Below are 13,964 nucleotides of genomic sequence, written 5' to 3' on the forward strand. Positions count from 1 at the left end.
CAACCAAATACTTGATCAGTGGTTATTTCTGAGTATATACAATTTATCCGATTAATGCAATACAACACGCCTACCGAAGGAGCAAAGCAGCACCCGGCTCTGATTAAGTAAATCATTATCTCATCGCGAAAAAAGGGGACGTTCGCGTTGCTGCACGCTAGAACTCGCGACTTAAAGTCATTTCTTATGCTTTTTACCCGCACCGCGTTGCTTAGGCCTTTCGCCTCGATCATCGTTAAAAATACACACAAATCGCACGACATTCCATGTTCATTCAGATTGCACTCTTTTGCGACAGCACATCTAACCCCTCTGCCGACATGCGCCGCGCATGGAAGTTCGCACGTAGATTAAGCATGATGTATCATCATACCACGCTGAACCACGTCAAGTCTTTGGTGGCCCCGACGTGGGCCATATAGTAGGAATTTTTCATGCTCGCTTACGAACACAAAAGCGCAAGGTAAATCGTCTGCATTTTATCAGCAGTTATCACCTCTGCCCCAATGGAGTTGGAGCACCGAGGTTATGTTTTTCGCTCTCGCTTTTTGGCTTGTTCGCGTCTGAGACTGCGTTTAAACTCGCTCCCACCTCGATTTCCCCCATCGCAGTAACTAAGCCGAAAGTAGGACCGGGTACCAGTCTAGTGTGCTTCGGGTGTCGTGTTCGCGCGATCGATATTAGCGCGTCAGCCAGCGAGCCAGCTCGTAACAAATACATGTTACATGCTGGCGGAGGTATGCACTCTCTGTGAGTGCACTCTGTCTAGTTAACAATTTGAATCGTAACCACTGAAGTAGGTGTAATGGAAGTATCTGCACTGCGCATGTTTGTAAGCATGCTGGGTTAATATGCATGTTGAGTTAATCAGTGGTTTTAGAACATGTGGGACACATAATTCTTCACTAAACTTTTGCTATTTTTTTCACGTGACTCGGTGGGTACACTCAGGTTGAGTTTTTAGTTGGGGTTTTGATAAACAACATTAAGAGGTCTGGTTTGTAAGGAAACATTTGGTGAAATTGAACAAACTATTATGAATTTCGCAGTAAGGTTATATATACTTCTAAAAGACACAAGCTGTTTGTCACTCTAGCATTTTTGGTTGTCACTAGCTGGTTGTCACTCAAGCAATTACCGTTGAGTAATTGTCAAGAGTGACAGATCGACGTAACCATATAGATGTAGATGTAGATTATAGTGGGTGCATAAATAATAGTATATACCTACAAATTTCTATAATCACGCATTCACATTTGTCATAAAACAACGGTGCGTTTCAAAATCTTTATTTTTGGCCGCTAACATGATTACGGTGCGGTTGTACTGCCACCCTGACTAAAGTTGTCCTTCTGGCGATTTATTTTGCACGTTACAAACCGAGGGCTAACCACAAAAGTGCAGTTGTATTTATACCTATCTGCTATTTAACCGAACAATTATTATTTTAGGACAAATTCGTCCATATTATAACTGAAACTAAGAGTAGCGTATGACATATTTCAAGCCTTCTTTTAATTAATAAATAAGAAACACCCTTGGTCTGTAGCCTGCAGCAGAAAAGTTGTGATGAAAGTTTTTAAAAGTGGCTTTGCTCTCTCTCTCTCTCTCTCTCTCTCTCTCTCTCTCTATCTGTGTCACAGGAAGCTTGTAGATACAAGCCTGGAGGAGAACCCTGTAGTTAGCAGTGATAGTCATGGCTTCTCTCTCTCTGTGTTGCAGGAAGCTGGTCGATCACAGGCAGGAGGTGGTGATCGAGCGGTCGGGGGGCGTGCACGCGACCCCGCAGTCGCCCGAGGCGTGCGACGCATCTCTATAAGTATTATAGTGATCTAAAAATATTTAACAATTATCTAACCGTGGGCGCAGTTCATGCGCTGATTTGCAAGAATCTCTCGTTCATTTCGTTGTTATCGTTTTTATATATTGTTTACGAAGGCGCGCGACTGCAAGCAATACCTGCAGACATGACGATGATAACGATAGCGATGATGACGGTGGTGATGATGATGGTGATGATGATGAAGATGATGATAATTATGATAATGATGACGATAACAAGTGTAAATGAGAACGGTGGTGACAGTATATATGACGATATCAACAGTAAAGACGACGACGATGACGATGACTACAGCGATGACGACGATGATGACGATGCCAAATAATAAGGCCTCCTCACCCTGCTTCGATGGACGCCTCTCCGGCGAGCGGCACCGTGGGGCAGGCGGAGAACATGTTGACGATGATCATGGTCATCTTGATGACGTTGGCGATGACGAGCATCAGCAGGTAACCTCGCACCGACGGTCGCAGCCTCTTAAAGATGAAGCCGCCGAGGATGAAGCCGACCATGGCGTTACCAAGCAGCGCTCCTAAAGATAAACTGGTCGATAGCAACTAGTTGGGCGATTAGAACATGTTCTATTTTCGCCAACTCGGAGTTGGCGAATTGCGAAATTGGTCCAACTCGCTAATTTGACAACATAAAGTCGGTAGTGTAAACCCAGCTTTAGCTAGGTCGCTGAAGCTAGACCAGTTTATACGTGTTTTACACGCGTTCAAATGATGTCGACTCTGCCGTACTTCGTTGTCAAGCATTATATTTTAGAGCGTGCTACCATAACAATGGTTTGTTAGTGTAGTCTGCCAACCGCGCAGACAAACAGGATAATTTCATCTTGGTTTGTCTGAAGGTTTCGACGACAGCAGACGATAGAAATCACTGGTTAACGCTTGATAGTGAGAAATGATTGCATTTCTGTTCACCAGGGGGGGCGCATACCGTTTACGCTGCTAGCCTTGGCAGCAGTGAATGCGAACATCGTCTCCATGTATTTGGGCAGAAACATGAAGTTGAGCGGGAACTCCCACAGCTCTATCATGTTGGCTATCGCCTGCAGCACGAACACCCGGTTGTAGAACAGATGCAGTATATCTACCAGCAGCTCGGTCGGCTGCTGCAGAAACCTGCTCACTAGCGACTCCTTAGCGCTGCCGGTGGCGCTCTCTGCCGGCTGATCATCTCCTGTTTTCGTAACATTGCGTTTATCGATGACGTCACCAGATTTTGTGATGACGTCGCTGCCTTTTTCGATGACGTCATTATTGTTGTCGGCACGCGTTTTCGAGGTGGTTGGCAGCTTCTTTGGGAATAGAGATAAGGGAGCGCAGGCGAGAAGGAGGAGGATGGAGGTGAAAATGAAGCCAAGCCACCATGCTCCTATCCATCCAGGGTCAGTAGGCGTCAGCGTAGTCTCTGAGATGTATGCAAATAAAACACAGACATATTACAATGGATACGATGATGATGATGATTATAATGATAATGATGATAATGATGATGATGACGGTGATGATAATAATAATAATGATGATCATAATGATGATGATGACGATGATGATGATGATGTAAAGCTTGCTGGTGATGAAGATGACGACGACGACGACTATGATGATGACGATGATGATGATGTAAAGCTTGCTGGTGTGATGACGTAGGCCTACCTGACAGATCGACGTAGATGCTGACACAGATAGCACCGATGAAGAATCCTACCAGCGGTCCGATCATCGGGAGGGCAAAGGTCACTCCTGCAGGGCAAATGTGTAGGTACTAGTGATGCTACTAGTAACGATTACAGGCCATATAAAGTATAGCAAGTGCGCATATAGTTGTTGCGTAACACTATTCCTCCCCTATAAATGCCGGTGTAAAGGTCACGCCTACAGAGGAAGCGATGCTTAGTTAATTACAAGTGATGCTACCAGTGTTGTATATATCGCTATATATATAAATAGATGTGTGTGTGTGTGTGTGTGTGTGTGTGTGTGTGTGTGTGTGTGTGTGTGTGTGTGTGTGTGTGTGTGTGCGTGTGTGTCAGTGTTGTAGTCGAGGCCGTACCGCCCGAGTCCGAGTCCACACCACCCGAGTTCGAGTCCAGTTTTGATTACAAAAAAGGGGGGCACAGACCGACAAGGCCGTTCACTTCTATGTATGTGTTTGTTCAAAAATGGGGGTGGGGGGTCTCCTGCACCTGGATCTGTCACTTGTTTGTATGAAATAGAAGGTAAAAGCACAGGGCAGAAAGTTCTTTCTTGTAGCATAACCTTTATTTATATAAATGTAGGTAGGAGTTTTAGTTTTAAGTTCTTGTAAACTGCACTATGTAGAGTCCTCGCAGGTCCGTGTCCGAGTCAGTGGCAACTCCGAGGCCAAGGTCGAGACCAAGAACCGAAGACCGCCTGAGACTACAACCTGTGTGATGTCGTGTGGTGTGTGTGGTGTGTGTGTGGTGTGTGTGTGTGTGTGTGTGTGTGTGTTGTGTGTGTATGTGCGGCGTGTGTGTTGTGTATGCCATGTTTGTGTGTGTGGTGCTGTGGCTAGAACTTGTAAAAATCTATTATGTCAAATACATGTTAAATATACCTCCTCTCCCGCTCTCTCTACCCTACCCTCTCTCTGCCCGCCGTCTGCCCGACTTTCCCCACGCTTAACTTAACTAAAATAAAAGTAATAAATAATATGATGATGATATATAACGGATCCTAACACAAGTATAAATCATATATAATAATAATCCTATAAATCTAACTGTGTATTTGTGATATTGTATATACTATATATATATATAATTATATAGTATAGCGAGTGAATGAATAACAATTGCGTGTGTTTCGCTCAGGCGTTAATATACAAGATCATAACTACATAGAATGTCTTGCATAGATTTCGTACTGTCACCGCTGTCACGCCTGCTGTGCACACTGTCACCCTAACCTCACGCTAATACAGCTCGGGGTCGCTTTCCTATGCATCGTGTCATCCATCGTAACGGCATGCCAAGTCTATACCATCGCAGACCCGCCGACACCGAACATGGAAGTTTGCCGCAGAGATGGCGTACTCGCCGCGTCTACCGCCATTCGTTCATTCGTCCACACAACCGTCGTCGCCGTCGCCGCACGGCGTCGTCCGCCCCAGCCACGACAGAGACTGCGCGGCGGCGGCCGGCGTTCGTCTGCGTTGTCGTTGCCGCCGCGCCGACCAGCGATCGTCGCGGCTCGCGCGTCGACCTGCCGCTCGAAGATGAAGTGGCGGCGCGCGAAGGCGACACGGAGGCGGCGAAACCGCCGCGCCCGATGCGATGTGGCTAGCGGCTTGCGCGCCGACGCGGCCGCCGTAGTACGACACGAAGACGACTGAGCCAGCAGATGTCGCGACGTCGTTCATCGCCGAGAATGGACGCGCCGATCGACTCGGCTGCTGAGCGCGGGAAGCGGGCTCGATCGCCGTTCAGCACGAGGTCGCGTTAAGCCGCCGAGGACGTGCCCTTTGCCCATCAGCACGAGCACGAACAGGCGGACGCTGAAGCCAGGTAGACGTTCGCGCAAGCGCTGCGCACGACGCGCAGCACGCCGCGCGCCGCCGATGCGCCCAGCGCCGTCTCTTACCCATCGTCGCCGGTCGCTCGACGTCTGCTCGATGGCCGCCATCTTGTTTCCTGCGCTATTTTGTGTTCAGGTCGGCCATCTGTTTTCCGGTCGCTACGATTTTGTCGCTCAGCAGCGCAGGACGGATTTGGCGGTTACCTTTTACTTTCTTTTTTCTCTCTAGAACATCGACTATAGATACACTTGCACTTCAGCTGCTATGAGTTGCACAGCTAAACCTTACTGAAAACTAGTAGTTAGCTAACCGTCAAACTTTGTACACATTGCGCGCCGGTATGACTCGATTCTGCTAGTCGCGTTGTGAGTAAGAGCTATGAATGAATAGTGAAAGAACCTATATCTACGTTTATTCATTTGACAAAATTGTCAGGTCAGAATCTGACGCTTATATAATTACCTGTTACTTGGTACGTACAGGTCTATGGCTTGCTGTGGTGTGCCGCAGGTAGTGTGTGCGATGTGTGTGCACGTCGTGGTATCGTGTTTGTGCTGCTGAGCTGCGCGCGTGTGTATCGGTGGTGTGCGGTGTACGGTGTTGTGTCTCCCTGCGTGTGTAGTGTGTGTGCTGTGTGTGTGCTCGGCGTGTGTATGTGTGTGTGTCGTGTGTGTGCACGCGTGTACGTGTTTTGGCCTGCTCGCGCCGTAGTGTTAGCGTGTGTGGCGTTGCTGTGTGCACGCGCGTGTACGTTTTGCGTTGCTCGGCGTTGCGTGTGTATGCGGGTGTGTGCGGGTGTGTGTGGCGGGGTGTGTATCGTAGCGTGTTCACGGTGTTAGCGTGCTGCGTCTTGCGTTTGTGCTCGTTACCGTACGTGGCCGTGAGTGCGTGGTGCCGCGCTATACGTGCGCGGCGTGCATGGCGGTTGCGTGTGCGTGTGTGGCAAGTGGCGCGCGCGTTCTGCGTACGTGTCGTCCTGTGCGTGCGTGTTGTATCGTGGTCTCATTAGTACACCATGGAACGGCGGTGACCTTTGTAAAATTGATGCCAAGATCCCTTTCCAGCGATCAGTCGTAAACTCTTATTCCCATGATAAGGTTAGATCGCTCAAGACGCGCAGCGTATGGCCAGCGACGAACATGACGCATGACTACCAGCTGACGCTCACATTGGTATTTGCACGCGCAAGATATATATTTGCTATCCGGGTCGCGCATGCATGTTTGGACTGCTACCCATGACAACTAAGATGACCTTCTCAATCACGGGATGATGGAACCAGACCACTCTCTATCGTAACCGGTTTTTAGTAAACAGAAAAAAATAAGTGTTCCTACCACCAAATATGCTGCAACTGTGGATTTTACGCTAGTCCGGTCTCAAGAACGATGTCAGGAGTAGATAAAGAGGACTCTCCCATTAATATGCTCCTGCTGTGTACTTACACGTTTGTGTTAATACTTGTGTATTGTACACACACGCATGTGTATTACTATATATCAAGCGTACATAATAGAGATATCTAATACATAGTAGAGATATCTAATACATAGTAGAGATATCTAATACATAATAGAGATATCTAATACATAGTCGAGATAACTAATACATAGTCGAGATATCTAATACATAATAAAGATATCTAATACATAATAGAGATATCTAATACATAGTCGAGATAACTAATACATAGTAGAGATATCTAATACATTATAGAGATATCTAATACGTAGTAGAGATACGTAATAGAGATATCTATTATGTACTCTTGCTATATATGGTATCACTAGTATTATTTACGACATATTATGAGTATTTATTATTAGTACCAGTATCCATACGGGCAGTTCTAACTGGCCGGGATCAGGCTGCCAAGCCGAGCGGTGGCGTTTATACAAGTGTTTACTAAGATAGATTACATATATAAGCCGCAGACATGCAGTGCGAAAAGCCCACGTAGATGAATATGTAGCATGACGATATGTCATTCGCAAAATTCTCGGTCGAAGGCAGGTAGTAGTTACTATCGTTCGCGCCTTGAACGTGTGTTAGTGCACAGTGTTACGCGGTGAACTAACGATAATTTCTTATTAATTAAAATTACGCATTAAGAAATTAATTAATACACAGCGATACTTAGTGGGAACTGTAGGAGCAGTAGCATAGACAGCAGCGGCCAGCCGCAGTAGGAGGGCAGCGAGCAGCGCAGTAGCGGAGTAGCTCAGTTAGCACGATAGCAGTAGCAGTAGCAGTAGTAGTTAGTGCACGCAGCAGCAGCAAGCTGGCAGCAGCAGTAGCAGCAGCAGTAGCAGTCAGCAGTAGCAGTAGACAGTAGGCAGAGCAGCAGTAGCGTAGCAGCAGCAGCAACAACAGCAGCAGCAGTAGCAGCAGCAAGCAACAACAACAACAACAGCAGCAACAGTAGCAGTAGTAGTAGCAGCAGCAGTAGCAGCAGTAGCAGCAGTAGCAGCAGCAGCAGTAGGAGCAGCAGCGAGTACCACTACCACACCAGCAGCCAGCAGCAGTACACCACACCACGCAGCAGGCAGCAGCAGCAGCATCAAGCGCAGCAGCAGCAGCAGCAGCAGCGTAGCAGCATAACAACACAGCCAGCAGGCATACACTACCACCACACCAACAGCAGCGCAGCAGTCACCACACACTACCACACACCAGCAGCAGCAGCAAGCAGCCAGCCAGGCAGCAGCATCAACAGCAGCCCAGCAGTATCACTACACCACCACCACAGCAGCAGCGCAGCAGCACCACACCACTACCACCACCACACCACCACGCAGCAGCAGCAGCAGGCACACACTCCACCACCACTATCACTACGACGCACCACCAGCAGCAGCAGCAGCCAGCAGCAGCAGCAGCAGCCACCACCACCCACAGCAGCAGCAGCCAGCATCAAAGCAGCGGTTAAGCGAGATTCACGAACGGAAACACAAAAGCACATGCATGTGTAAAGACGACATAATTATCAACCTACCCATATGCGCGCTCGCTCTCCTGCCAACCCTCGGCGCCAGGTCGCGTGCTGTGTAAGAACCCGGGTAATACCTTACTGTTAACCTACACTCGCACTCGCTGCTATTTATCTATATGTCGTGGCGATGTCCCTCTCTCTCCCAGGTATCGTCATCGTCGGCTGGCGTCGGAGTCACGGGGGCGTGAGCGTACGCAGTCTAACGTCGTCTCATAGAGCCGGCGGACAGGAACAGCGACGGTAGTGACGTCACGCGTGAGCTGGTCAGGGGGAGGATGAAGAGGAGGAGGAGGAGGAGAAAGGGAGGAGGAGGAGGAGAAAGGGGAGGAGGAGGTGAGGAGGAGGAGGAGGAGGAGGAGGGGGAGGCACGCGTAGGCTGCGTCACGAGTGGGGGCTACACCGGGAAACGAACGATCTAGGGGGGGGGGGAGGGATTACAGTCGCTATCAGGAGTCTATCAGGAGTCTATCAATATCAATATTCAATATCAATATCAATATCGGGAGTCTATTAATATTGATAGACTCCTGTCGCTATCATGTTCATAGTAGTTTACGATAGCAATCAGCACGATTAACATATTGTAAGTATTTGCTGTAAGTAACGCTAAAGTTCAAATTGTAAAAAAAAACACCGGACACAAACGCTCACGCGCACGCACGCACATGATCGCACGCACGCACGCACGCGCACATACACAAAAACGCATCACGCGCACGCACGCACATGATCGCACGCACGCACGCACGCGCCCATACACAAAAAAATAAAAAATAAACATATTTATAACAGTATTTAGTAAAACCACAATAAAGACGTAGGCATATGGTGTCATATATATTTATTGCAGTAGAGCGAGCTTTCAAGAGAATGTACGTTTCATCATCAGGCTACTAACAGAGCCTGTGAAGAATACTCCTCATGCAACCGCTTGCTCCTAACCTCTCCCTTCCACACACTATCCCCGAGGAAGGTTACAAGCTTATATAATCACCGGTCATAGACGTGTCATGTCATAAAGAACGAGTGACCGATCACATAATACGGGGCCCGATGAGTCATCACAATAAGTGAGTCGTAAGCTGCAATTCGTCAATAAATCGCAGATAAACACTTTATAAATTAGCTCAATTAATAAACACTTAATTTAAACTTATGTAAAAATGTAAATAAATTAGCGATATTTATTATATACATTTATTTGTTACATTTATAGTTGCAATACATTCAAGCGTAATATGGGTGCGGGACAGTAAAAATGTCAGCGTCCAAGAAGTATTATAAATTGTGATTATTTAAGGTTTTAACAGTAATTCATTGTCCTCATTGTGTTGTAGTGTTATTTAATGTTAGTGAAGTGACACAGTGAAAATGTATAAAGCATTGTATAGCTTTACAGCCAATGACTCACGAAGTCTGAGTTTTCAAGAAGGAGAGAAATTTGTTTTGCTCGACTCCTCAAATCCGCACTGGTGGCAGGTTCAGAACTGTCACGGAAAGAGAGGTTATGTTCCAGCGAAATATGTTACAAAGGACGAGGTAAATTGAAATTTTCTTCCCAAAACCTTGCAGCGCACATTGCGTGACTATGAGGGTGGAGGGTTAAACCTTTCCTCCACGGATGAGTTGACGCATGATCAAGTACACTGTACAGTGTTTTGAAAATTTGCAACAGGATGTTCTCTTGTTGATCGAGTAGTAACTCGGATAGACAGTGATGAAACCTCAGTTTGATTAGTGATAGTACGTGTTCAAGAAAATGCTGCGTTAATGTTTCAGCAACAACTGACAGTTTCTGAGTGGTACTACTAGTGTGTGACTGTGTGTGCATGCGTGTGAGTGTATGTGTGACCAATGTTATTGAAATCTTGTTGTCTTAGATACATCAAATTTGTCATCAACTATGAAATTAGTTGTAAATAAATAGACGTATCCACGTTACGTAAACATAGTGTCGATATTTTGTTGTTACCAGCATTGTGATATTTTAAGTGGATAGCTATCATCGCAAACTTAACGTGAATCATCTGAGTATGAACAACTGTGACGGCAGTCTCACTCTGTCGTGTCGCCATGTCGTCTGATAGTATGCATCGTGTTTCACGTTGTTTTCATGCTCTACAGGCACCCAGCGACGAGGTGTTGCTGTCGATAGACCGGGCCATTGAAGCAATTCATCTGTCTGCCATGGCTACTAGCGGGAAATACACGGAAGTACAGCGTCAGAATCTAGAGTAACTATCTACCTGCATTTGGCATATTTTCTTCTTATTAGTGATGTCTGCTACAGCATATGGCTGATTCAAAGGAAGAGTACATGGCAATCTGATCCTCACCCTTTATGAATGCAACGATAACTGACACCGTGTGTGTCGTATGTAAGTTTGTAACCTTGCTATCAGTAGAATTTCATTGCTCGTTACGAACACAAAAGCGCAATTGTAAATCGTCTGCATTTTATCAGCAGTTATTACCTTCGCCCAATGGAGTTGGAGCAGAGGTTATGTTTTCGCTCTCGTGTGTTCGCGTTAGACTGGTACTCGCTTCCACCTCGATTCCCCCATCGAGTAACTAAGCCGAGAGGTAGGACCGGGTACCAGTCTAGTGTGTTCGTGTGTTCGCGCGATCGATATTAGCGCGTCAGCCAGCGAGCCAGCTCGTAACAAATACATGTTACATTATCCTAACACAAGTATAAATCATAATATAAATAATAATCCTATAAATCTAACTGTGATTTGTGATATTGTATATATATATATATATATATATATATATATACACGAGTGAATGAAACACAATTGCGTGTGTTTCAGCTCAGCGCGTTATATACAAGCATAACTACATAAGAATGTCTTGCATAGTTATCGTACTGTCACCGCTGTCACCTGTCTGTGCACACTGTCACCCTAACCCTCACCTAATACAGCCGGGGCGCTTTCCTTGTCAATGTTGTCATCCATGTACGGCATGCCAAGATTATACATCGCAGACCCGCCGACACCGAACATGAAGTTCGCCGCCAGGAAGATGGCGTAGCTCGCCGCGTCTCCGCCATCGTCATCGTCCACACACGTCGTCGCCGTCGCCGCCGCGTCGTCGCCGCCCAGCACGCAGAGACGCGCGGCGGCGGCGGCGTTCGTCTGCGTGTCGTTGCCGCCGCCGACCAGCGATCGTCGCGCCGCCGCGTCGACGCCGCCGCCGAAGATGAAGTGCGGCAGCGCGAAGGCGAACACGGCGACGGCGGAAACGGCGGCGCCGATGGCGATGGCTAGCGGCTTGCGCGCGCGGCCGCCGTAGTACGACACGAAGACGACGAGCAGCAGATGTCCGACGTCGTTCATCGCCGAGACGACGCCGATCGACTGGCTGCTGAGCCGGAAGCGGCGCTCGATCGTCGTCAGCACCGCGGTCGCGTAGCCGCCGAACGTTCCCTTGCCCATGAGCACGAGCACGAACACGGCGCTGAAGCAGTAGACGTTCGCGCAGCGCTGCAGGCGCGGCAGCCGCGCGCCGCCGATGCCGCAGCGCGTCTCCTCCCACTCGTCGTCGTCGCTCGTCGTCTGCTCGCTGGCCGCCATCTTGTTTCCGGTAGCCATCTTGTTTCCGGTCGCTATTTTGTTTCCGGTCGCCATCTTGTTTCCGGTCGTCATTTTGTCGCCAGCAGGCAGCGACTTTGCGGTTACTCTTTTACTTTCTTTTTTTCTCTCTAGAACATCAAATATAGATACACTTCACTCAGTGCTATGAGTGATACAAGTAAACTTACTGAAACTAGTAGTTAGCTAAAGTGAAACTTTGTACACATTGCGCGCCGGTATGACTCGATCTGCTAGTCGCGTGTGAGTGAGAGCTATGAATGAATTAGTGCAAAAGAACTATATATACGATTTATTTCATTCGACAAAATTGTCAGGTCAGAATCTGACCTTATATAATTACCTTACTTAGGTACATACAGGTCGTACTTGCTGTGTGTGTGCTCGCGCGTGTGTGTGCGTGTGTGTGCACGCGTGTACGTGTTTGTGTGCTAGCTCGCGCGTGTGTATGCGTGTGTGCTGCTACGTGTTTGTGTCTCCTGCCTCGGCGCTCAGAGCATGCTATGTTGTGTTCGCTGCGTGTGTGTGCTCCGTCGCAGTGGTGTTGCGTGTGTGCGTCGTGTGGTGACACGCGTGTACGCCTGTTGCCGCTCGCGCGGATGTATGCGCCTGTGTGCGTGGTGCTCGGCGACGCGTGTACGTGTTTCGTGCTCGCGTGCGTAGTGTAGCAATGTGTGCGTGTGTGTGCGGGTGTTAGTGGCGTGCAGTGATTCACAGTGTGTACGTGTGCGCTGCGTTTGTGCTCGTTCGTACGTGCGTGAGTGCGTGTGCGCGCATACGTGCGCGCGTGCATGCGTTGGTGTGCGTGGTGTGGTGCGCGCGCGTCTGCGCGTACGTGCGTCTGTGCGTGCGTGTTGTCACCTGTGTCCTCATTATACACATAACCGCGCGGTGACCTTGTAAGAGATTGATCCAAATCCCTTCCCAGCCGATCAGTGTAACATCTTATTCCCATATAAAGGTTAAGATCGCTCCATCGCGCATTCGCCGCCTAAGCTGACGCCAGTCGATCGATGACGATGAGCGAGCGCGAAGCGACCTTCACATTTATTTGCATCGCGCAAGATATATATTGCTATCCCCCGGTCGCGCCATGGCATGATTTGATGACGCTCCACGCCCATGCACAAACTCAAGGATACCTTCGCTCACACATCACGGGTATGATGGAAACCACGACCACATCTCTATCCCGTACACCCTTCCCTTTAGAAATCCAGAACAAACACACTAAGTTTCGCTACCACCAAACTACTGCTGCAACCTGTGGAATTTTACGGCGCACTAAGTCATGGCCCCGGCCCTCTCTCCAAGCAGACGGCTATTTGTCAGGAGTTTTCCAAGAATATATATGCAAACGACACTCCTTCCTCGCCATTTAAGTGCCTCACCTGCTTCCTGAGCCTGGTGGTACCTATACACTTAATGTCGTATAATATGTGATTATTGAGCACACACGCATGTGTATTACTCATATATCAGAGGCGCACCCCAAATAAGATATTCTAATACTACAGTAGTAGTAGATATCTAAGTCAGTTAGAAGAGATAATCTCAACTACAAATAAAAATATACGACGACTAGGACACTAACTCACCATACGATCGAGATATACTAATAACATAGACCGAAGATTAATCTATTCTCACCCAAAGATACAAACAAAGAGATATCTTCATAGTCGAGAATAACTAAATAAAATAGTACCGCACCACTAATCTTAATACCATTAATCAGAAGGATATCTAAATAAGCGTAGTAGATGATAAACGTAAAGATAGAGATAGCTGATATATAAGGGTCTCTGGTGCAAATGGTATCCGTTACTATTCTGTTACGACACACCTCCCACCCCACGTTATTATCACATTCAAAATTAACGGAACCCCACAGGGGTTCATGACATTCATACGGGCACGGTTACAAGCGTTCGGGGGATCTGGAGTCAACGCAGCAGTGGTAGGCCGGCGCATCCTTCAGTGT

General features: G+C 47.7%; 1 protein-coding gene across 1 annotated transcript in view; it reads left to right on the top strand.

Annotated features, from left to right (window-relative positions):
* The first annotated feature begins 9,633 nt into the window (after positions 1–9,633).
* Positions 9,634–13,964, top strand: part of LOC106807741 (NCK-interacting protein with SH3 domain-like) — a 16,154-nt gene continuing 11,823 nt past the window's right edge. The window contains 2 exon segments of the mRNA XM_014810193.1: positions 9,634–9,920; positions 10,506–10,615. Of these exon segments, the coding sequence (XP_014665679.1) occupies positions 9,753–9,920; positions 10,506–10,615 (278 nt within the window). The 5' untranslated portion in view covers positions 9,634–9,752.

Source organism: Priapulus caudatus, unplaced genomic scaffold (assembly GCF_000485595.1).
Source record: "Priapulus caudatus unplaced genomic scaffold, Priapulus_caudatus-5.0.1 Scaffold232, whole genome shotgun sequence".
Lineage (NCBI taxonomy): Eukaryota > Metazoa > Priapulida > Priapulimorpha > Priapulimorphida > Priapulidae > Priapulus > Priapulus caudatus.